The sequence below is a fragment of the Heptranchias perlo genome, chromosome 22 (genome assembly GCF_035084215.1).
Source record: "Heptranchias perlo isolate sHepPer1 chromosome 22, sHepPer1.hap1, whole genome shotgun sequence".
NCBI lineage: Eukaryota > Metazoa > Chordata > Chondrichthyes > Hexanchiformes > Hexanchidae > Heptranchias > Heptranchias perlo.
The window spans coordinates 9,514,957-9,541,219 of NC_090346.1; the positions used below are offsets into that span (position 1 = coordinate 9,514,957).

Consider the following 26,263-nt stretch of genomic DNA (forward strand, 5'->3'; position numbering starts at 1 on the left):
TGAATGGCGGACTAGGCTCGAGGGGCCGTATGGCCTACTCCTGCTCCTATTTCTTACGTTCTTTATGTTCTTATGTTCCTTGTTGATTTTCCTGTGTGACAGGAATCCTTCCCTTGGTGCCATTCTTCTGTGCTGCCCAGTACTCCTCACACCCTCTCACTTTGCTGTCATAGGAACATAGGAACAGGAGTAGGCCATTTAGCTCCTCAAGCCTGCTCCACCATTCAATTAGATCATGGCTGATCTGTACCTCAACTCCATTTACCCGCCTTTACTCCATATCCCTTGATACCCTTATCCAACAAAAATCTATCGATCTCAGCCTTGAAAGCTCAATTGTCTCCAAATGTCCATGGGCATCCAGTGAGTATTGAACATCCATTTTGATTATTGTCAAGGAGGTTTTGAGGAAGAAAAGCAGCGAGAATGTCCAGTGTTTCATATAGAAGGTTAAGGAATGATTTGATTGAGGTTTTTAGGATTTTGAAAGGAATTGATAGGGTAGATAGAGAGAAACTTTTTCCACTGGTGGGGGAGTCTAGGACAAGGGGACATAACCTTAAAATCAGAGCCAGGCCATTCAGGAGAGAAGTTAGGAACACTTTTTCACGGAAAGGGTGGTAGAAGTGTGGAACTCTCTCCCATAAAAAGCAGTAGATGCTAGCTCAATTAATAATTATAAATCTGAGATTGATAGATTTTTGAGAGCTAAGGATATTAAGGGATATGGAGCCAAAGCTGGTAAATGGAGTTAGGATACAGATCAGCTATGATCTCTTTAATTGGCGGAATAGGCTTGAGGGGCTGAATGGCTGCTCCTGTTCCTATGTTGTTATGTTCCTAATTCTGTAAAATTAGGCTAAAGCAGCATGATATTACTAATTATTTTTCATTGTTAACTCTTAGAACAAAAATTATACTGAGCCTATTTGAGGTGCACCAAATAAAGTCAGACAACCAACGTCTACAGTATTAACTGGGTCTGAGGCCTGGATTTTATTACTGAAAAGAAAAAGACAATTCAAGGTGAGGTTAAGAATCATGGGCTCGGGTTTTTTGTTCTATAACATTATTACACTATGGAAAAAAAAGCACCATTTTCAATGCACCATTTTAAATATTAGAGAAATGCAATTTAGCAGAAAACTAGTTAGAAACAAAGTTGCACGCAAATGTATTCTATCGATGCGAATCTGTCATCTTAGAGTAGGCGGTAACTGTGGGAGTGTAAAAAGTATTTGAACTAGATGAGGAAGAATCGTCTTCTTCAAAGGGAAAATTTGTATTTCAGTGCACAAGTTCAGCAGGGATGAAGATGACTGAGTTAGTGGTGGAGAGGTTGGGCACCTGCAACAGAAAGCACAATATGGCAGTATATTTGCTAACGGACTGAACTCTATTCCTGTTGTACTGTTAATACTGTATAGCTAAAAAAAAATGATGACCTCAGCATTAGGGGCAAAGAAAAGCAGCTAAGGAATGTGAAGGTGATGGTGGGGTGAGATCAGAGAGACGAAAAGATCCATGAGCCCTTTGCACTTAGCATTGGAGGGGATGATGAACAGGGCGGGGAAGATCCTGGTGCACTAGGACGTTTCGGCAGAGGTGAGCAAGGAATCTTATTGCTTAATGTGGTTGACCTAGGTCTGGCGGTGAGTGACCGGATTGGTTTTGCGCCCGGTGTACTCGGGTTTGCAGATCTCCGACATGAGAAAGCGAAGGTGAGGAGCGTATTGGGAGAACGACAGGAGTACGATTTGGTAGGAATGATGGAGTTGAAGGCAGACATGAAGGGAGTGGTTTAGCGCGTTGATGGCAGCAGAGTCAGGTGCAGGGCAAGAGAGTTGTAAAGTTGAGCATGAAATAGTGAGGGAGCTGGAGGAGGGTGAGTTTAGTGGGATTGGGGAAGGTAGCTAGGAAGTGATCAGAGATCACTGATCAGAGATAGCGAGGCAATCAAGACCTTAGGAGCTGAGAGGCCATGAGAGATAGTGAGGTTGAAGGGGTAGCCATGGGTATGAGTGGGGCAGTTTATGTGATGGGTGAGATAAGAGGGCAGAAAAGTCAGAGGAAAGGGGGATAGGAGAGCTTAGGTGTAGGTTGAAATCACTGAGGATGAGGACTCTTTGGTGCAGGGGCTTAGGAAAGACATCTTGGTGAGGAAGTCAGCATGATTGAAGAAGGGTAAAGTGTCAGAGGAGTAGGGGAGAGGTCAAGGTGAGACTTAGCGATAAGGGTTATCTCACTGCCATGTGATTTGGGTGGGGCAAGTGATGGGGTGAATAGCCAGGCAGGGAGGCTTGGGTGAGGGGAACAACTTCCATCTATATAGCACTCATGACAAACAAGGAGACATCTCAGAGTGCTTTACAGGTCAGTGGATAGCAAGTGGAGATGGGAGCGGTCTCACACCTGATTAATGACCACTTGGGGAGGTATTAAAGGATGATCAGCTCCATGCAACTGTAACCCAGTGAGAGACTGGGGGTGTCTTCAGGGGGAGAGGTGGGGGGCAACTGTAAAACCAAAAATTTAAAAAGATGATTGTCTTTGCAGAAAAGGAGAGTGAAAACATTGCCTAAGGACTTTAATTTACCACATTTGTCTTGAAAGTAAACCATTTAAAAAATAACACGTCATTTTTCAGGATAGGTTGTCTCCCTATATTCATTTTTACAGCACAAACACATTCATTAAAATCCCTATAATTTAAGCAAAACATTTCTGATTAAATTACCCCTGACAGTTGTGGCTTGCAGAGAGCCTTGGCTATTCGGAGCCAGTAAATCAATGTCAGACTTCCAATCCCCATCAGTATGATCATTCTCATACACCTCAAAGTCTCTTTCAATTATTTGTGAAAAGCAATATTATGGAAAAAATGCAACGTCAGGAAACTGCTACAGACTTGATTAGGTTTTTGCTGCAGTACTTCATCTGAATGATCAAGGTGTGATAATTGTCATTATGCTTCAAAATAACTCATTGCATGTCAAGGGGTAACTTTCTGACTTTGCACTTCCAGTGAGGAGCCTTGCCTGTTGAAATTGCACATTGGAAATAGGGGCATGGGCTGCACACGATTTTCTGATCGTTAATATAAATGGTCAAATTGCGCATCCCCCACTTTGTTCGCCCCATCATTGGCGGCCCTGCCTTCAGCGATCTAGGCCCTAAGCTCAGGAATTCTCTCCCCAAAACTCCTCGCCTGTCCACCTCTCTCTTCTCCTTTAAGATGCTGCTTAAAACCTACCTCTTTGACCAAGCATTTAGTCACCTGTCCTGATGTCTCCTTCTTTTGTTTGGTGTCAATTTTTATTTGATTACGCTCTTGTGAAATGCCTTGGGACGGTTTACCACATTCAAGGTGCGATATAATGCAAGTAGTTATTGTTATTGTTGCGACTTAACACATCTGGATTTAATGGTACTAATGGAAGGTCTGAGATTAGGAACCATCATTCAGAATTTCAAGCCAAGCATTGTGCCATGCAAAAGAATAAAAAGGAGTCAATGTAGAGTACAATTCATCACACTAGTTCAAAATGGTGACATTTGACTCACCACAGACCAGTATGCGGACTCGTTGGTGCAGGGACTTAGGAATGACATCTTGGTGAGGAAGTCAGTATGCTTGAATGAGGGGAAAGCGTGGCCAGTATGATCTTATTCCTGTCAAACAATTTAGTGAGGTCGGAATTACGACAAGCCATCATAAATTTAGCCACCATATTGGTAATGCTACACTTATCTCTATCTTTCATATGAAGACACTTCTGATGATAGTAAATGCCTTCGCTCTCAGATATTGTTGAGAAGACCGCATGAATGTGCTTTAAAGCTCGCAAGTTATTTGAAAAACCATTAAAAACGTAAGCTGTGGCTGAGTCATAAGAAAACTTGTTCTGTCCTGCCCTGTTGTTGACTTTTCTCCTTACTGCTGCATTTGTCACTTGACATTTTTAAGCACAGGAATCTTACATATGCAAGAGATGTCACCTCTGGACTCTGAAAGGGAAAAATGACATGGAAATTAGGGCAGCAGTTTTGTTATCTATCAAACATAATGCATGGCTAAGCTAGATCAACTCTGAGATCAAAAATAGGTCCAAACTAATTTGTTTATCGAGCCAACATTTACTGACTTATGCTTCAGTCTCATTCAGATATGTCACCTGAGGGGGATATACCTTTCCTTCTGGATAACTGTGTCTCCTCAGTGTCTGGAAATTCAGTTAAACATCCATTACCTGCCCTCCAATTATCCACCTTACTGATTATCCATCAGAATGATCTCCAGGGCAAAGGTTTGTGTAAGATGCTGATTCATTGCACAGGCCGTTGACACCAAATTCTTCCTGTCTGACAGAAATCAGCCTCACAGAAAGATTAAAATCAATTGATCTTACTTATGTTGTTCTTTTCTTCATTCCAATACCTAGGGTATTGCTGTACATTGACTACCAGTCCGGCAAAGACTCGATTTTAAAATTCTCATCTTTGTTTTCAAATCCGTCCATGGCCTCATCCCTCCCTATCTCTGTAACCTCCTCCAGCCCTACAAGCCTCCAAGATCTTTGCGCTCCTCCAATTCTGGCCTCTTGCATATCCCTGATTTTCAGCACTCCACCATCGTCGGCTGCCAAGGCCCTAAGCTCTGGAATTTCCTCCCTAATCCTCTCCCCCTCTCTACCTCTTTCTTCATCTTTAAAATCTCCTTAATCCCAATCTACCTTGGCCAAACCTCTTTGACCAAACTTTTGGTCACCTGTCCTAATATCTCCTTATGTGGCTTGGTGTCAAATTTTGTTTGAAAATGCTCCTGTGAAGCACCTTGGGATGTTTTACTACATTAAAGGCACTATATAAATGCAAGTTGTTGTTGTACCATACAAAATGTGGGGAATCTCAATTACAACCAGTTTCTATTATGGCGGGAAATGGAGATTGCACTGTCAGAGGAATTCAGATCCTTTGATAGCTAATGCCTGCTGGAATTTTATCATCATGTGATGATGTACTTTAAACAGAAGATTGGTAACACCTTTTTGTGACAACTGCTCCTCACCAGACGATTACTGCACCTTTGTTGAAGATCAGTAAAAAAGCAGCAGTCTTGAGATCAAGTCTTATTTGTTGAAGTAATGTATAAGATATGAAGGGTTTTGATAGAATAGATAGGGAGAAACTGTTTCCACTGGCAGGAGGGTCGGTAACCAGAGGGCACAGATTTAAGATCATTGGCAAAAAAGTCAGGGGAATGATGAAGAGAAATTTTTTTACTCAGCGAGTTGCTATGATCTGGAATGTACTGCCTGAAAGGGTGGTGGAAGCGGATTCAATGGTAACTTTCAAAAGGGAAGTGGGATATACTTAAAAGGAAACATTGGCAGGACTTTGTGGAAAGAGCAGGGGAGTGGGACTAATTGGATAGCTCTGTTGTTTGGGTTACGCCCTTACGTTCCGTCCTGTTCAGTCATTCGCTATTATAGGGGCAGGTTTGTTAGAAAATCCTTATGACGGTAGGGAGATTCCTTTCAATTAATCCGAACTGACACCATATTGGTTAGAGAACTGAGGTTTTTATTGTTCACAGACAGCGTTTGATCATTTTATATAACAATCATTGAGCAGCAACTAAGCAAGCATTGAGTAGTACTTAAACAAGCATGATACTACCCATTTAGCGACTGGACAGTGGCGCGTTCCTAGTTGTTCCTCGGAGAGTTAAAAAGGGTTAGGCCGAAGCCAGCATTTACATCCCCTGGAAGTATCTAACTCTTGGAGAGTTACACAGCGTTAGGCCTGAAGCCAACATGGATCCCCTGGATATGACTAACTACCCGTCTCCTCCGACTGTGGGGCTTCTAGCTAAAAGCCTATCTTTATATACTCTATTTCTGCCTGAGGAATGTGCAATTCTGCACATGCCCTGTTTGCAGGTGGTGGATTAGATAATAGTATCAGTTCCTCTATTTCTTATCTGGGCAAGAGTGGTCAAAATATTCCTGGAATCGGTGCAAAGGTCATCCTGCAGCCTGTATCATTTTTGCAGAAGCAGAATGAAGGTTCTCCAAAGTAGCTGACTCAGGCAGTTTCCTGAGGGTCTGCAGCTTTGCAGCTTTCCTGTTGTTTAAACAGAAGCAGAGCAAAGATTCCCCAAAATAGCTGACCCGGGCAGTGATCTAAGGGTCTGCACCTTCTCTATTGTTTTAAGCGTCTGATTAAGTTAGAAGGGTCAATATCTTTCTACTTTGTGGGGCTTTTAATCTCCTCACTGGCTAGGTCTGTCTTTCTTGTATTCTCTTGGTTAGTTAATATTTTCTTACAGGTTTTATGAATCATGCAGAGCTTCATGTGACAAGAGTGAATATCAGGAATATCAGGAATATTTATCCCTCAACCAACATCACTAAAAGATCACTAAAACAGATTATCTAGTCATTATCTCATTGCTGTTTGTGGGACCTTGCTGTGCGCAATTTGGCTGCCGCGTTTCCTACATTATAACAGTGACTACACTTCATTATTTCATTAGATGTAAAGCGCTTTGGGACATCCTGAGATTGTGAAAGGTGCTATATAAATGCAAGTTCTTTCTGTAGTCACTGAAAGCAGTTTGAAAAAAGTATTTTATGCGATTTGAATAGTTACTCTGTGGTGGTTGCTCTGTAGTAATAGAGTCAGTGAGAAAATAGCAATATATAAAAAGGTGGATTTTGCGAGGTTCTGCTTGTGGCATGGAGCCAAAGTAGCTGGGAGTGTGGGTTGTAGAATTTGGTGTGGAGGCCAGAGGACCTGCTCTGCAGTGCACCACATTTCACAGTGAAGAAGCTATCACATTCTTTTAATCTTTGATTCTTCTGCATCTTGGTCAGACTTAAGATTTAATGACAGATTGCAAATGTTTCACGCTGGCAGCTCACCGTTAGCTCAAACAGCTCATATAAAATAAATGCAGGAGAGAAATACTGTTCCAATTCTGAAAGGTGCACTGAACTGTTTCCTGTTGCACTGAAAGTTTATTTTGGTTCCTTTAATTTGGTTCAATTTTACTTATTGAATTACTTCCTGCTGCTGTCCAGCAACTCATTTACCTGATAATGCCTCCCATACCTGAAAAATAAATTCCAGAATTTGGTTAAATACAACAGAACCCTGTAACACAAATGTTGTCTGCAAGATGAAAAAAAAGTGTAAGGTTCTGTCACCTCTTTGGGCATAGAATTACATAGAATGTACAGCACAGAAACAGGCCATTTGGCTCAACTGGTCCATGCCGGTTTTTATGCTCCACATGAGCCTCCTCCCACTCCCCTTCATCTAACTCTTCCAGCAAAACCTTCTATTCCTTTCTCCGCCATGTGTTTATCTAACTTCCCCTTAAATGTATCTATGCTATTCGTCTCAACTACTCTTCTGGTAGCAAGTTCCACATTCTAACCACTCTCTAGGTAAAGAAGTTTCCCCTGAATTCCCTATTTGATTTATTAGTGACTATCTTATATTTTTGGCCTCTAGTTCTGGACTCCCCTGCAAATGGAAACATCTTCTCTGCGTCTACCCTATTAAACCCTTTCATAATCTTAAAGGCTGCTATCAGGTCACCCCTCTGCCTTCTCATTTGTAGAGAAAAGAGCCCCAGCCTGTTCAATGTTTCCTGATAGGTATAACCTCAGTTCTGGTATCATCCATGTAAATAAACAAGTAAAATGACTCACATCACCTCTGTGGTGATTTTTCAGTTCATCTCCCATTGTCACATTAGCGAGCTGTGGCTAGTTGACTTGCTGATTTTGCTGATTATTACCATTTTGTTTCATTTTCATCTGAACAAGGTTGCATTTGTTCACAGTTAATTTCATCTAATTTTTGCATCGATTTCCAGGAAAAAAAACCCCAGAAAATAACATCATCATCGGTCGACTATCGTCGGAGCTCGAGTGACTCTCCTCCACACCTCTTTATACATCCTGCATGATGGTAATTCTTCTATGGGAATTTCTGTACCCCATACAAGTTGAGTATTGTACTTAATTCTAGGTTGACCTCTCTTTTAGTTTCCACCCGAAAATAAGGATTAATTGTAGATCAAGTGGAAAACTGATCATTTATTAAAGGTTGGATGCTTTGTGTTTGATTTATGAACATATGAACAATGACGGACAAGAAAAGACCCACTGGTCCATCCAACCTGTCCCACACAACTGTGATGCCTTGTGCATCACAATGTATAGACTCCCCACGCAGAACCCATGTAATCTTGTGGGAGAGGCGAAAAACCAGATAAAATCTGGAATATCCACCTACGACCCCCTCTGTCCTCTCATGAGCAATGGGAGGAATCCTAAGGACAATGCAGAGGTTGGTATTGCATTGTTTGGAAAACTGTGCACTCTCAGCTTCAATTTCTGCTCAAACACTGACTGGACAGTCAAAAGCCAGAGGCGTTTATATGGGAGGGGGTTGAATGATTGACGGTGGTTATACCCAATTGGCAGTAGCTCATCTGCTTGATTGATGGCTCACCTGCTTAGTCTATTGGCTAATCTGTTCAGACTGTCGACGAATAATCGGTTGTGGCCACGTGATTGACAGCGATTGAGGCGGGGCTTCTTACCAGTCAAAGAAGGGTGTGGCAGGAATCTAACTGAATTTCTCGGTGAGTTATTACTGAATCTACATAGACGACTTCCTTATTGGACAATATGAAGCAATTAACGAAAAACAAAATTAACGCTGACGTCTATTTTGACGTTTTAAAAAGTGGAACATGGGCGGGATAATTGGCAGCAGAAATATCCAATCAGTGACAGGTTCTGTTTTGATTGACAGCGAAGATGACCAATCGGGAGAGACGACTGGTTCCAGTTAAACATGCCTTTTTTTTTTAAAGCGCATGATTGACAGGCCAACCGACCAATCAAAAGTTTAAAACAAGCCAGACTTGTACCGCCTCTTTATTTGATAGACAGGGTGGTTGTCGAATGATCGATAGAGCTGACGATGATTGACGGGCAGGGAAGCCAATCGGTGATGGGAGTGGCTGATTAAACCCAGCCCCCGGCTCGAGCCAGCCTGCCCCCTGAGCGAAGTTTTCGTCCGTCAGTTGGTGAATGAATGGGGGAGTCGGTGCGTTTTACTCGGCTATTGCGCGAGGCGGACAGATCATTTTAAACCGCCTTTTTTTGTTGTTGTTTTGAATTTACACCCAGTTTTATCTCTAACCGGGTTTTTTTTTTCCACACGGAGGAAGGGCCGCCGACGATGGCCGAGTTCGTCCAGCGCCTGAGCGCTTGTTTCCCGGCCTGTCAGTCCAGTCAGAGCGACCGGGCGCAGCGCAGAAGGAGCCGGGAGATCGACGCCTTGCTGGCTCGCGAGAGGCGCTACGTCCGGCGGCTGGTGAAGATTCTGCTGCTGGGGGCCGGCGAGAGCGGTAAAAGCACTTTCCTCAAACAGATGAGGATCATTCACGGCAGGGATTTCGACAGCAAAGCGCTGGAGGAGTTCAGGGACACCATCTTCGAGAATATTATTAAGGTATATCATCAAATATAAGGGGAGGGTGGCTGGGGGGCCCGGGGGAATTCAAACTCCCCGATCTCTCAGTTATCATTTTGGACCGAATAATACCCCCTTTATACGCACAAGATTAGGGGAAACATTGAGATGATGCTTGTCCAATTGCTCTTTTTTTTTTGTTGGCATGTAATTTAAAATAGAACGTAATTTGCAACAATTTGTACCTGTATAAATCCGGGGGAGATGTTTTAAAGCTGTTATTTCCTGGTTAGGCGGAGTAGAGGATTGATTGCCTCTTTTCCCTGGTGAAATCTATGAATTATAAGCGTCTGGTTAAAGGCGTCAGAGTTGTTTGTCCCCTTCTGAAGTGGGTCTTGTCAATGTTTTCCTTTGTGATCAGTTGAAGGGTGTCTTAACTCGGCTCTCTTCCTTTGTGATGATCAGCTTGTAGATGTGCACAGCTCCCGTGGGTGTATGCTGAGTTACTAAAATGGTAAACCAGTGCCCTGCATTGATTATTTAACAAGGTACCTCAATATCCATTGAAACTATGACAAGTGAGTTCGTTGCTCAGCTTAATATATAATGGGCTTCTGTTGACATCTTTAACTTGTTTGGTATTCTACAAAATGAGTTATACATTAAGTTACAGATCATACTACAGTTTTGATGTATGTGAGTATATATTTGTTATTCCTAAAGACATTGGGTGGCAATTAAATGTTTTGGTCTTGAAGACAAGGTACATCAAGTCGATAGAAGTTGTATGATGTTAAACTTGGATGTTAAAATCCTGTGTATTGCAGAACAAAGAAAAGGAGTGTCCTGTGCTGTATTTACATTGAGTCGACAGGCCATTCGGCCCAAATGGACTATACTGGCTTTAATGGTCCACACAAGCTGCTTCCCACCCCTCTTCATCTAACCCTATCAACATATCCTTCTATGCCTTTCTCCCTCATGTGCTTATCTAGTTCCCCCTTAATTACATCTGTGCTATTCCACATTCCACATTCTTAGCACTCTTTGGGTAAAGAAGTTTCTCCTGAATTCCCTATTAGATTTATTAGTGACTACCTTATATTTATGACCTCTAGTTTTGGACTCCCCCACAAGTGGAAACATCTTTCCCACGTCTACCCTATCAAACCCTTTCAAAATCTTAAAGACCTCTATCAGGTCACCCCACAGCCGTCTCTTTTTTTCTGGAGAAAAGAGCCCTAGCCTGTTCAGGCTTTCCTGATAAGTATATCCTCTCAGTTCTGGTATCATCCTGTATTTAGAATATGAAAATACAGTATGGTATACTCATCACCTGTATGGAATATGATAAGTATTCTGTCTGCATTTTTACATTTCTGATGTATTCAACTCCAGTCTTATTAATTCAAACAGAAAATTGAAATAATATGAAATCAAAACTAATTTAGTGCAAAAATGAAACACAACTTGATACCACTTTATGAAAAAAATCTTTAAAAAAAAAAAATTTTTGAAGTGTTTTCACTTTTTTTCACTTAATTTTTTTGAGATCTCCTTTCAACGTCTTCTGTAATTATCTTTACGATTGGCATTTTTGGCACTTACCATGTCATATCATTTTCCTTTTAATATAAGAAAATGGACTGAGTGAATTCCCTCTGGGATCTGGTGACATTTTCAACTCTCCTGTTTGTGCAGGCATGGTTCTGTATTTGATACGCATATGTTTGCAGGCTGAGTCCACGAGTTTTCACTTTTTTTAAATTGCTGCTTGTTAAAGTGACCGTGTGCTTTATGCTACCAAGTCTGTCTTGTATTGAGAAACCTAGGTGAAAGACCATAGCCCATTGTATAGGACACCACCAAGGTTGAAAAGGGTAGGAGAAAGGCCAAAGTAAATCGAGAAGCTTAAGTTGCATAATGGATAGTGGATTTTAAAATTCTGTGTTTTTGTAGGAGGAAGGAAAAGTTTTGAGATCATGGGGCTGGGGAGGTATGAGATGCTACAACAAATCTTTATCTCGACAAAATGAGATTACAGGGAAGAGCAGCATGTAGGAATGAGAAGAAATTTCAGAGGAGCAATCGCTGGAGCCACTGATTTGTGGTGACTGGATGAGTCAAATTCTGCTTTAATTACATTAGATTCTGGGATTTTTACTAGTGTTTGGAGATCGAATTCTGAAATATCTCTGAAATCTGTAAATAAATGGCCATGGCAATGACCCAGCATAGTTTTGATTAAAAAGAGAAAGACGCACAAAGTTGTGGTGAGGAATGAGATATTAACATACAACTAACTAGCTTTCTGTTGACTTATTTCCAAGAGAGTGTGAAAGGTGGGAGAACAGCTTCCTCAAATGTGGGAGCAGTGTTACTCTTTAACAAACGTGCCTTTTATAAAGTTAAGAGTTGTTAAGGAGGCAAAAAGTATGAAAAGGGAACCAAATGTCTTGTAGGGAGCTTTAGCATGGAGGAAATGTGTGAGTTCCATTTGAGATAATAGGAGGTTGTGAGGCTAAAAATATCAAAAGATGAAGGACTAAGAGTGAAGTCAATTCAATACATGAACCTTTTTCATATGAATAACTAATTGTTATTTCTGTTGTTGACATTAAATAAAAGACCAGACTGGCTGGAAACAAACTTTAATATTAACCTGTAGAATAGGTGCACATGAGCAGACACCCTTACATGGAAACTTTGGCTTGCTTAGTGGCCAGGTTTTTTAAAAATAACTGAATTCCATATGGTAATATTGTGGAAGTATGTAAGGAATAAATATAAAGAAAATCCCATAAGTTGATGCAGTAAGTCACTGCCATGGAATAATGTATTGTTTACAGTGCCAAACAGCTGCACCAAGAACAAAAGAAAAAATTTAGCTTTCTTGAGGGTCAGCTGGTGAAAGGCAAAGGAAGTCTAGAGGGAGTACTTTTTTTCAAAGTATTTGTAGAAGAAAATAAGTCTTGCTTTTAATTTCTTTGACATTTTTGTCAATTTTATCACTATCCTAGAGACCCTCAAAAGGGGTCAACCATGTTACTGGGCTGCATTCCTAGTTTATAGTGTGGTTTTGTGGGTTCAAGCTACTCCAGGAGGCTTATTTGATTTCAGTTCCACTTCTCTTCCCATGCCCTCCTCCGCCACCTCTGTGGTGGTTGCATTGGAGCCACTCTGGGACACTCCTGTAATTGAATCACTTGTATGATTGACATAACCCTAATTAAAAGGTCTCTATGCTTGTGATAAAGTTGATGTTTTTTCAAAAAGTTAAAGATTTAAAGGGAAAAGTACCTCAAATAAAAGTATTGTCGATTCCACGCCCACCCCTGCCCAAGATATCTTTTCTACTCTTAAATCAGTGAGTACCCAAGTCAAGTACAGTAGGCCCTGACCCATGTTGAATCCCTGGCCTCTGAGTTAGCTGATCTCAGCCAGGGCAGAAGTGGACTTCCTATGTTTTCTTAGTATCTCTGGGTTAGGAAGTGAAAAATCAGCCAGAGTGCGTGCGCGTGAGATTGGGGGTGGGTGGGGGGGAGTGAACACGATCCGGCTTAGTGATGGCACTGCCTGCAGTCAGATAACTTGCTTGCACTCATTGTCAGGTAATTAATGGCCACCTTAGCGAGGTGCGAAAGGGCAGCTGGTTCCCATGGAACTTTTTATACATCTGGGAGGGTAGAAAAAAGAATCCAAGTCCCTATTTCCCACCATTTTGGTGTTGAAATTAATTCTCAATTTTGTAATGAGAGTTTGACCTTGTACGCAGGCCTTTTTGAGATAATTGATGGAATTACAAGTTTGAAGAGGTAAAATGTATGGTCAAATACAGGTTGGTCTTGATGAAACTTCTGAAGGGTGGTTGGAATAGAAACTTAACACGTTTTCCACTGTTGTGATGTTTGTTATCCTGTGTTTATAAACAGGGCATTTTCACCAACTGAAAGTAAAACTCTCGTCATTGTAGTTCTGCAGCAAGAATAAGATTTTAGCAGTTCCCCGTTCCCATGTTAATGTAGTTTATCAGAACTTCAGAATCATTTACAGTTTAGTCCTATCCCATTGAACAAAATATAGTTAATTTAATAAGAACAGGTCTAATATCTTTGCACTAGTTCTTGATACATATATACTTGTAGCCTCACTGTTGCTATCTTGAGCTGATGCGTTTTTTCTTAATGAAGTCTACCTGCTGTGATTTTTTTTCCCTTCTAAATGTGTAAAATCAAGATAATCTCTTTTTAAAGGAAATATATAATTCAACGTTCTTTAAAATTTAAGTTGGCCTTTATAAATTTTTTAATTTATGACCTGTATAGGTAAAATATTGGAAGTAGTCGTTTCTTACTTGATCTTTGGATGTGGCGATGCAGTCATGGTTGCATTTATTGCCCAACCTTAGTTGCTCTGAGAATGTGGTGGTGGGCCTTCTTCTTGAAGCGCTGGAGTCCTTGTGGTGATTGTGCTCCCGCAATGGTGTTAGGTAGAGAATTCCAGGATATTGACTGAAGCAACAGCAGTTTATGTCCAAATCAGGATGGTGTCTGACCTGGAGGGGAACTTGGAGGTGATGGTGTTCCCAAAGCATTGTTGCTTTTTCCCTTGATGGTAGAAATTGCAGGAGAGGGAGGTGCTGTCGAAGTAACCTTGGTGAGTAGCTGCAGTGCATTCTGTAGATTGTACATTCTGCAGCCATTGTGTGCCGGTTGTGGAGGTAGTGGATTTTGAGCCCAATGGCAGGGGCACCAATCGGACGAACTGCTCTGTCCTGGATGGTATCGAGCTTCTTGAATGTTGTTGTGGCTGAATCCATCCAGGTGAGGCTTTGAGGGGTCAGGAGGTGAGCCACTCGTTGCAGAGTACCCAGCTTGTGTCCTGCTCCTCCAGCCATTGTGTTGATCTGGTTGGTCCAGTTCAACCTTTGGTCACTGGTGACCCGCAGGATGTTGAAAGTGGGGGACTTAGTGGTGGTGATGCCTTTGTAGGTAATGGGGAAGTGGCTGGACTTTCTCTTACCAGGCACTTGTGTGGTGCGAATTTAACTGCCATTTGACAGCCCAAGTCTGGATGTTATCCACGTCCTGCTGTAGGTTGGCGTGGGCTGCTTTATTATCAGAAGAGTGGAATTGTCATCGAACAGCCCCACCCCATACAATATGGAGGGAAGGTCAATAATGAAATAGCTAAAGATGGCTGTGCTGAAGATGTTTCCCTGAGGAGCTTCTGCAGTAATGTTCTAGGGCTGTGATGGCTGGCCTCTGACGAACCCTGACCATCTTCCTTTGCATCAGATATGATCCCAGCCAGTGGAGGGTTTTTCCTTGACTCCTATTGACTTCAGTTTTGCTAGGGCTCCTTGATGCCATACTCGGTCAAATGCTACCTTGATGTCAAGGGCAGCTACTATCTCCTCCTCTGGTATTCAGTTCTTGAGTCCATATCTGGATCAAGGTTGTGATGAGGTCTGGAGCCAAGTGGTTCTGACGGAACACAAACTAAGCACTGGTGAGTAGTTGTTATTTGATAGCACTATCGATCACATTACTGACGATTGGATGGAGGCCGAACGAGTGGTAATTGCCCAGGTTAGATTTGTCCTTTATTTTTAATTATTGAAGGGGAAAAGTGTAGGGAAGATGATGTTCAATGTTTCTGTCCAAATCAATTGTAAAGTAGATGCTCACTACCCCCCCCCCCCCACCCCCACAAGAAAAGTTTGAAACATACTTTTTTTTGTCTTGCAGAGGAAATTTCAACAATCTTGTTGCCTCCCTATGATGTTTGAGCTTCTAGTATCGTATTTGTTACAAAGCTGTTCAGCTAGATCCTCTTTTAGTGAAAGGGTTTATAGGGTTCAAAAGTGTTAAGAATTGGGTGATATACTGCTATATACTAATTTTTTTTCTGCCTTGGAGACTTCCCATTTGGTATGTTGGACTGGAATAATTCCAGTGCTTGCTGAATTCTTTAAAGTAATTTGTCAAATGGGGCGTGTTGCTGAGTGCTCTCAGATGAATCGTAAACCAGTAAAAGTAGGACTTCAGGCTATTGTGAGAACAATATTTTCTCAGGCAGGAAGCTTTTTGCCTAACTAGATTTTAGGGGTGAAGGGTGGAGAGGAGGGAGTACTCGAACATTGAAAGTACTCCTTTTTCTTTTGCCCTCCCATGATTTGATCTCTCCTTTCTAAATGGTTTTGTCTTGGTTAAGATAATGCATTTTTCCTGAAATCACATTGCTTTTTTGAGAGAAGATTTAGGACTCACTCTTATAGCAGATATTTCACTTTAAAGTGCTGCAGCCTAAAGCAGCCCAAACTTGGGTGCCAGTGTTGTAAGGCAAGTATAGGTCCCTGGTTACTCCAAGACGGGGCTGGCTTCAGCCTAATGATTTTTGAACCAGCGCAAAAGATGGCAGAAACTCGAATTACGCTGGACTTAATTCATTCATGCCCAGCCTAAATAGAAATTCCTTGATCTTTTGTGCTGGTTCGGATGGATTGCGCTGATAAAACCAGTGCAGTCAGCAGAAACTCTACCCCTAGGAGTACAGTTTTGTGCTTTGTGGCTTGCAAGAACTTTTGTTTCCACAGCAGTTGGACCCTTTGAAAAAACTGTGTTGCTGAAGTGGATTGCAATATAAATAATGCCAGTCAGATAGTAACTCTTATCCCTATATCGAAGCTTGTGGTTATACTCCAGGTGCTGAATGTAGATCAGTAGTAACAGTATCAATTTGCAGCCAACAGTACGTGATGTATATTACTTGCCTGTGCATCACACTCTTGATCATTAGTGAGTGCCACGTATTCATGTTTACACATGTGCAGAGTTCAGATGTTGAGTGATAAATTTTCTTCATAGTTTTGAGTGTGGGCAGAAGCATCTGCTTTCTCAAAACATTTAAATTCATGTAAAGTGCCCAGGAGGTCCAACTAATACACTGAGCAACTTTTAAACTCAGCTTAACACTGCAGTGCAGTTGTCCGGTCCAAATGGTGGGACATGGCCCCCCTCTTTTTCCCCCCCCTCCCCCCAGGAGGGTCTTGCACCCCTCTCGACAGATCAAAACTTGAAATGCCAGTATAATAGCACCCTAATTTGTACAGCAGTAATTCCAGTTCTGCAGCTAAGTAGATGGGTGGGGTGCTTTAATTATGTGTGCAATCAATCTATCATGGAAAAATTCTTTTACATGACTGATAAACCTAATTGTTCTTGCTTAATTGTGTTAGTTTTAACTTTGTATCTTAATGTTACAATGGAAAATAAATTCCTGTATGCCACTTTGGAAAGTTTGGTCTTTAAGAAAAAATTGTAGGATCCCCTGAAGGCTATTACCTGTGGTAATTTTACAGCCTGGTTCCTTTATCTGTGTCTGATAACAGTGAAATGTCTAACTAGTTCAGTTTGTTGCTTCCATTATGTAATGAAATCTACACATATGGGGAAAAAACAGGGTAGGCACTTGCTACCCACCCTGTTTACCTGCATTGAAAGAATGTTTCAGGCTAATCCTTAAGAAAGAAATGAAAAGTTCCTGGTTATTCTACTTCATAACACAAGCAGACTGCCTTGTAGTTGTAAATAAATTGGTGACTATTGGGATCTATGACTTCAAATAGAAGCCTCTTGTAGGCCACCCGGCTTTTTACATTTGGGAGTATCTACATTTTACAGTTCTTCTCTACGTTTTATTGAATATAGATCTGAAGTCCTAATTCTTCTCTTGTTCCTCCCTCCCCCTCACCCCTCAATTATTTCCTGTTTTTAAAATAAGTAACCACCATTTGGTCTACTCATTTAACTACTATCTATCAAAGCACCTTTTCACAATATTGGTCAGATGGGTTTTAGAACAGAGTAATTTATCAACTGTGCATCCTCTCTCATTGATGTTTTAACTCTTCTATATTTGGTTTCCTCATTTCCAATTTTTTTTTTACAGCTAAAGGATTAGATTGTTGACCTTTTTTTCCTGCAAGCTTCAGTTCATGGAGATTGTGTACAGCATTCATTGTGTGTGTATATATTTATAATATTTTAAAAGCTAATTGATACCACTTAGCGATGTATTAAAACTCTGGCCCACACCCTATAATTAAGAACAAACAGATGCATTGCTAATCCTTTGTACTTTTGAGTTTTGTGCAGCTTAACTGATATACTTTATTTTCTAAAGGAAGGGTTTGTGACCAATGACTAAGAAACATGAAAATCATCATTTTATTCAATATTGGGACTTAAAAATTCCCATAAATGTAAGTGCTGTTCTCAAATGTGACCTGAGCCTCCTTGTAGGAATACAATATGGATCTGCATGAAATAGGAACTTGGTTTTTCTTATACCTATTGTACTGTATTTCTTTTAAAATTTTAAAATGCCTGTGTTTTTAATATTCTCCCCATTTTACCACTAGGTCTAGGAACCATATCCCTATTGCAGCTGAGAGGGTGGGTTGTGAAGTATGTGAGAGCAGCCAAGGTTTTGATTACTATATCTTTGAAGTTTGGCTGAGCTTTGCTTAGTGCTTTCCTGCACCTGATGGTGGGATCTCGAAATGTGGGGATTTATGCGTATGAGCTTTCAACATTAGAGATCCAGAATGCTGTACCATTGTGCTCTCTGCCAAGATTAATATTTTTTTGATAATGTATAATGGAACAATCAAACTGCAATTTAAACAAGGAGATATTTCCTTAAGATTTGTAAGTATGCTGATTCAAGTAGGAGGCAGCATCCTTTTCAGCTTTATGCAAAAGCTCATCATTATTTATTATTACATTCTTATTTAGTGGTAAAATTGCTGAAAAAGCAATGGTTGCTGTTTTTTTCAAGTAAAGCACAGCAGACTCCTGATAGCAAGCTGCAGCCTTGCTTGAAATTACTTAACTGTATACTGTTGTTTAAAAGTATAATTTTGTCTGACAACCAAGACACTTTGGAAGGGCAAACTGCAATTTCAAATGTTACTATGGCAACACTTTTTAACACTGTTAGTGCAAGTCTGAAAGGGCACCCAGGTATTCAATTTGGAGGAAATAGACTTTTATTGATTCACACTGAAGTTAGTTGTGGGGCTGTGGCTGTTGGTGCAAATTCTTGATCAATAAACGACAGTGATAATGTAATCATGGTCAATACTATTTAGCATGGGGGCATCCAGAGGGAGATACTCGCCGATAATTGTAAGAATGGAGACCATTAACACCTCCTTCTATTTCACATTCTGCACCTTTCAATATTAAACAATTGAAATATGAGATTGCAGAATTCTGAAAATATTGACTTTAGCTCTCCGGTTACAGAGATGGCCGGAAGCTATCTGCAATTATAGCTTGAAATTTGCGGGTGGAACTGGTGATTTGTGCTTTCTAAGCTAAAATTATTGGATAAGTTTCTTTTTAATATATAATTAGTGTTCACTGAGGCTTTTCGCCTGCACTGTATAATATTAATGGGTCAAGTCTTGTCTGCTGATACCACATATTGAATTATTACTTATTTTTCTATCCATTTTTCTCCTCTTCTCTCCTGAAGGGTACTGTTCCGGAGATACCAGTCATTTTACAGTGCTTTGCCCCATGTAGCCATTCTTAATAATTTATCTATTGATCAATGTTGCACCTCATTCACATTTTGTCTGTTGCTCCTCCATTGTTGCTTCATGTGTATCACAGTTGCACCTGATTCGTTCAAATTTCATATCGAATATATGGGTGTGATGTGTTTGTCGATTACCAAGATAGGCAAATAAATTATCTATTATTTGCAGTCTAAGGGGAAATGACATCAAAGCTTTGCTCATTTACATTTTAACCACTGATCATTTCAGTTCCTTTTTATTTACTTGAATGAATACGCTTTGCTTTAAAAACCTAACATTTAAAAGTAGCACTTTTTGCCCTAAATCCTTTTTGTGGAAAAATGTTCTAAAAATCCTGAAATGTGACAGTCTTTAACAGTATTTTCCATTGTGGGCCTGTGCCTTTGTCGGAAACCTCAAGTTGGAGGTCAGACAGGTTCTCGGAGCCTTTGTTCTCTGCTGGGAGACTCACCCGATTGCAGGTTACAACTTCCAGCATGCATTTGAGCCTAGAACATACAGGAATATTTTTGATTTATAGCAAGATTGGCTATTCTGAGCATACCAGATCTTGCTGTTTGTAAACCTTGGCCCCTCCTGTACTTCTCTTTGATAAACTGTGGACAAAAACCTTTAGGGAAGCCATTATTAGAACATGCATTTTTAAGAAAGAGATTTTGGTAATGCTACAACCATTGCAGAGGTATTTATAAGAACATAAGAAATAGGAGTAGGAGTAGGCCATACGGCCCCTCGAGCCTGCTCCGCCATTCATTAAGATCATGGCTGATGTTTGACCTCAACTCCACTTTCCCACCTGATCCCCATATCCATTGATTCCCTTAGAGTCCAAAAATCTATCGATCTCCGCGATGAATATACTCAACGACTGAGCATCCACAGCCCTCTGGGACAGAGAATTCCAGAGGTTCACAACCCTCTGAGTGAAGAAATTCCTCTTCATCTCAGTCCTAAATCACCCGCCCCTTATCCTGAGACTATGCCCCCTAGTTATAGATGCTCCAGCCAGGGTCAAACGCCTCTCAGCATCTATCCTGTCAAGCCCTCTAGGAATTTTATACATTTCAATGAGATCTCCTCTCATTCTTCTAAACTCCAGAGAATAGAGGCCCATTTTACACAATCTCTCCTCTTAGGACAACCCTTTCATCCCAGGAATCAATCTAGCGAACCTTTGTTGCACTCCCTCTGAGGCAACTATATCCTTCCTTAGGTAGGAAACCAAAACTGGCCACAGTGCTCCCGGTGTGGTCTCACCAAAGCCCTGTACAATTGTAGCAAGACTTCCTTACTCTTGTACTCCAACCCCCTTGCAATAAAGGCCAATATACCATTTGCCTTCCTAATTGCCTGCTGTACCTGCATATTAACATGCTGAGTTTCATGTACAAGGGCACCCAAATCTCTCTGAACACCACCATTAAATAGTTTCTCACCATTTAAAAGATATTCTGTTTTTCTATTCTTCCTACCAAAGTGAATAACCTCACATTTCCCACATTATACTCCACCTGCCAATTCCTTGCCTACTCACTTAACCAGTCTATAACCCTTTTCAGACTCTTTGTGTCCTCCTCACAGCTCACTTTCTCACCTAGCTTTGTATGATCAGCAAACTTGGATACTTTACACTCGGTCCCTTCATCTAAGTCATTGATATATATTGTAAATAGCTGAAGCCCAAGCACCGATCCTTGCGGCACCGCACTAGTTAAAGCCTGCCAACCTGAAAATGACCCGTTTATTCCTACCCTCTGTTTTCTGTCCGTTAACCAATCTTCTATCCATACTAATGTATTACCCCCGACCCCATGAGCCCTTATCTTGTGTAACAACCTTTTGTGTGGCACCTTATCAAATGCTTTTTAAAAATCTAAATATACCACAACCACTGGTTCCCCTTTATCTACCCTGCTGGTTACATCCTCAAAAAACTCTAATAGATTTGTCAAACACGATTCCCCTTTCATAATTTCCGTATTTTACAAAACCAGATGCAAGGAACAGGTTTTGAAGTGATTGCATTTGAATCTGCAATTTGTAGCCGAAATGCACAGTAGAATCGCACATTAATACTTGAGCACAATTTTTTTAAAATTCCTACACTGGGCGGAACAGGGCTGGAAAAATCTTTGGAATCCACCTATGTTCCTGCACCTGTGTGGCCTCATTATGGGTATCCGGTAGATTTGTGTTTGGGAATTTGCACATGAAGTTGGTTAATAGAAATTTGCCCAAGTTATATCAGTTCCCTATTTAATTCTCCTGGCCAATCTAATAGCACTTGTTCTGTTTCTCTTCTCCTCTTTTCCCCCTCCCGCCACCCTGCTCCCCCAGATTGAAAAGGACGAACAGAGAATTTATAATATGATGTGCAGACAAATGTACTTGTGTGGAGCATTTTAGATGGTGGTTTCTGTAATGACTTAGACAGTGGGGAAATGACTTCTACTCTGAGCCGGGAAACCAGCGGGTGGGTAGATAGTCGCTTGGGGAACCTGGAAGTCAAGTGAGTGCGTTGCAATCTGCGATTGTAACTCAATTGGAGTTAATTTAGTTTTGCTTCCGGGTTTCCTGAACGACAGGCTGGCTGCTTGTCAGGAGAGAAAAGAGCTGTGAATTGGAGATGATGGAGGGAAAGATTGTGGGCTGTGGTCGACATTCGGAGGGGGGGGGGGGCGCGGAGGAGATTGTGAGAGGCGGGGGGCGCTTGGAGAAGATCGGGGCAGGGGCCTTGGCCTGCTTTCGCCTAATGAGAATCAGAAGTCATGGGAAACCCGTACAGGTGAGCTTTCAGCTTTAGAGTCCCCAAAAAGGACATCACCTATTTCAGTGAGGTACATTGCCCCTTTAACAATCCGCCCGCTGTCATTAAGTGGGAATGGGACTTCCGGGTTTCGAATGCACATGCGTATCCAAATGTGCCTGGGTTAAACCTGGATGCTGGAGCCGGGTTGCAGTCCCACTTCAAAAACTTTTTTTTCCTCCCACCTGCCCCCAACCCACCCATTCTTTGGGGTTAAAATTACCCCCTGTATCTCTGAAAAGAGGTGGAGCTACAGTGAGTCTTGGGGGTTTATTATCTGCATCATAAACCAGATTTGTATGGACCTAATTCCAGTAACGGGGGTATTTCCAGTCTTAAGGAAGTTCACATGGTTTCCATGCAGTGCTTAACAGTTGGCTACTAACCAGGGTATTCAAACCAGCTGTGTCTACGTCCCCCACATCACTAGATCACCTCTAGAAGAATCCACCGGTTCTTGCCATGGAATTGCACTTTTTATATTTTTTTTAAAAATGAAGATGATGCAGATTTTAGCACCCTACTAATGTTGCAGTGGCTCTTTAGAAACTGGAGAGGTTCAGGTCCTAATGTTATCTAATAAGTTTGATCTCTAAATAAAGCACTTTATATTGTGAGTGCTTGACCTAACTTTGTGTTTACTGTGTTTTGTTCAGTAGTAATGAGACTAACTTTTAACCACTCATCTTGGACTATTAACATTCCTGCCCCTCCCTTCAAAACATGTATACGTAAATCTTGTGTTTGCTTTTTTCCTTCCCCTTCCCCTCCGCTCTGAAAAGACTTAAGCTTTCAAGTGATGACTGTTTTCACAGTAAATTCTAGAGAAGATATTTTTGAAACTTTTCTAATTTAACTTTCCATTCATTCAAAACTGTTCTGAAATATAGGATGGAACTTTCAACTTTGGTGGAGACGTAAAACGGGTGGCAGCGGATCAGGCACCCATTGTACATCTGGCTTGATTTTCTTTTCCATTGACTTTAATGGAAAGGAAATTCAGACGGGGTGCATAACGGGTGACCCTTTTTGCACCCTACCGAAATTAATAATTCCGCTCGTCGTTAGATGTAAAGTGGCTATTTGGTGTCTATGAAATAATAGTCTGGGATAGTGAAGCTCTGCAACTAGCCACAAAATGTGACCAATGAGGAAAGTAGAAAGCAACATCACTCTAATTTTGTATTTGAAAGTTAGTGACTTGTTCCTTTTTCTCCTTTCCCTCTTCATCCCCTCCTCCTGCAGCCAAAAGTGCTGAATTTGTGTGTTGCCTGGAGACTCTAGGGAAAGAAAAGAAATTTAATGTAAAAATATTATGAAATCTAATCTTGTATATAAGTAATGTTTCAATTGTCTTTTCAGACTGAAGCAATTGCTTTGGTGTGATATTCCTATATTTAGAGGTCTTAGAAGTATTTTTGTAGAGTAGTTGTCATCCTCAAGTTATCATATTTTCTGATGATTGACTTGGATTCTGTTAAGTATCTGCTAGCCTGCACAAACTACCAGCTTCTGCCAGTTGGTTAATGCTTGATAAGAAAACGCAAAACTCTGCCTGATCAGTCTCCCCACATCAGCAATCTGATGGCCTTTTATAAATGAGGTAGTCATGCTGTATCTGAAGGTTCATGTCTCATCAAAGAAATGTTTTTCCATGCTTTTCTTTTGGAATAGGAAAAAGAGTAGGCCGTTCTCTTCCCCCCCCGGCCCCCGCCTGAGCCTGCTCAATATATTCATGGTTGATCTGTGTGTGGGAGGTTGAATATTTCATTTCATATAATTGAGCACAAAATTCAACCAGAAAAGTATCCACAGTTTAAACTTCTTAAAATTGCCATCGCTACCAACTCTCTCCGGGTCTTTTTTGTTTTTGCTACAGCACCAGCTTGTGATTGTAACTATTTTTCCCAGTTTGAGTGGCATAAGGATAAATGACTTCAGGGACAGTCTGAGTGTGACCATGTTACTGATTATGAGCTGTAACATTTGCATTCACTGCTATAATGAATATAAAACAAAAGCCCTTATGAGAAAAAATGGATCTGTAGTACTTTTAGACTATCCAAGAAACTATTGAATTTAAGATGCAATTTGACTTCAATAGCTGGTCACTCATTTTGTATTAATTCTTTCCTTAGAGGATAGCAACTGTTCTGACTTTTTTTAAGCAGGCTTTGTTTGTAATTCATGTCTTATCAAAGAAATGTTTTTCCATGCTTTCTTTTGGAACAGGAGCAAGAGTAGCCCATTCTCCCCTTGAGCCTGCTCAATCTATTCAATTAGATCTTGGCTGATTTGTACCTCGACACATTTGCTCCATATTCCTTGATAGCCTTACTTAACAAAAATCTATTAATCTCAGTCTTGAAATTTTCAATTGACCCAGCATCCACAGCCTTTTGAGGGAGAGTGTTCCAGATTTCTACAATCCTTTGTGTGAGGAAGTGCTTCCTATTTCACTCCTGAATGGCATGACTCTAATTTTAAGATTATGCCCCCTTGTTCTGGATGCCCCCACCAGAAGAAATAGTTTTTCTATCTACCCTATCGAATCCTTTTGTTATTTTAAACACCTTGATTAGATCACCCCTCAATTTTCTATACTAAAGGGAATACAAGCCAAGTTTATGCAACCTGTCCTCATAATTCAACCCTTTAAGCCCTGGTATCATTCTGGTGAATCTGCGCTGGATGCTGTATCCCCTCAAAGGCCAGTATACCCTTCTTGAGATGCGGTGCCCAGAACTGAACACAGCACTTGAGATGAGATCTAACCAAGGTTCTATACAACTGAAGCATAACTTCCTCCCTTTTGTATTCCAGCCCCCTTGAGATAAAGGCCAACATTCCATTAGCCTTTGATTACTTTTTGTGCCTGTGCACTAGCTTTTAGTGATGTGTTCTTGGACACCAAATCTCTTTGCTCCTCCACAGTTCCTAGTTTCTCACCATTTAGAAAATACTCTGATTTCTCTTCGTTGGATCCAAAGTGACACCTGACACTTCTCAACACTGAACTCCATTTGCAACAGTTTTGCCCACTCATTTAATGTGTCTATGTCCCTTTGTAACTTCCTGCTCCCATCTGCACTACTTAGTGTCATCTGCAAGCTTGGATATACAACTCTCTATTTCTTCATCCAAGTCATTGATAAATATGGTGAAAAGTTGAGGCCCCAGTTCAGATCCCTGGGGAACACTACTTGTTATATCCTGCCAGTCAGGGCACGTATTCTTTATCCCAATATCAGTAATGAAATTCACAAGTATTCATTACCTGAATTAGGTGTCGGCCTTGGCTCAATGGTAGCACTCTTGCCTCTCAGTCAGAAGGTTGTGGGTTCATAGACCCACTTCAGGACTTGAACACATAATCTAGGCTGACACTTCAGCGCAGTACTGAGGGAGTGCTACGTTGTTAGAGGTGCCTCTTTTGGATGAGACGTTAAACCGAAGCCCCATCTGCCCCCTCAGTTGAATGTAAAAGATCCCATGGCACTTTTCAAAGAAAGGGCAGGGGAGTTCTTGGTGTCAAGCAACCAAGCAGCATTACTAAAACGGATTATCTGATCATTTATCTCATTACTGCTTTTGGGACCTTGCTGTATACAAATTGGCTGCTGCGTTTCCCTACAATACAACAATGACTACATTTCAAAAGTACTTAATTGGCTGTGAAGCACTTTTGGACATCCTGTGATTATGAAAGGTGCAATATAAATGCTAGTTCTTTCTTCCTTCACTCCCTCCCTCCAATCCATTTGATTTCTGTTTTACATTGTACCATTTTGTTTTCTGCCTGTTCATGCTGGAGCATTCCGTACACTGCTCCAGTATCCTTACCTAGCAGAAGCTCGCTGCAATAATTTAAAATCTTTTTTTCCCACCTATCCCTGCAGTACTTTTCTGATTGGCTGATCCCGTAATAGGAAGCTATTAGACAGTGCCTGTGCTGAATAGGGTGTTTAGGGTTACAGTCTGAATATAGGCCTTAGACTAATGTTGTCAGCTGTTTACTGCAAGTCATTGAAAAATGGGTAGCAAGATATTTGCAAGGGTATTTCAGTGAGCATAAATTTACGTCGATTCAATAAAAATTAGATACTGGATACCTGTGGAATTCTGTTTTCTTAAGTGACTAAGTTGCAAGTGATTTATGTATGTTTTTGTGAATTGGATAAATGTTAGAGAAATTCTATACCATTTTTGCCAATTGAATGCTAACTATTATCAGTTTAGATTGTATTAATCTCCCATGGGATTATAGATAAGGAATCATAACTAAATCTTGACTTCACATGAAGTGGGATTAGAAGGCAAGAAATATTTGGACCAGGAATACA

General features: G+C 40.9%; 1 protein-coding gene across 2 annotated transcripts in view; it reads left to right on the plus strand.

The window, feature by feature from the left end:
• Positions 1 to 9,072: 9,072 nt before the first annotated feature.
• The window catches only part of gna12a (guanine nucleotide binding protein (G protein) alpha 12a), a 92,774-nt gene continuing 75,583 nt past the window's right edge, over positions 9,073 to 26,263 (plus strand). The window contains exons 1-2 of one of the 2 annotated variants that reach the window (XM_068002901.1): positions 9,073 to 9,132; positions 9,253 to 9,540. In XM_068002901.1, coding sequence (XP_067859002.1) covers positions 9,121 to 9,132; positions 9,253 to 9,540 — 300 coding nt within the window. In that variant the 5' untranslated portion in view covers positions 9,073 to 9,120. Of the gene's footprint in view, positions 9,541 to 26,263 lie in introns of both variants that reach the window. The other variant, XM_068002902.1, reaches the window with a different exon arrangement.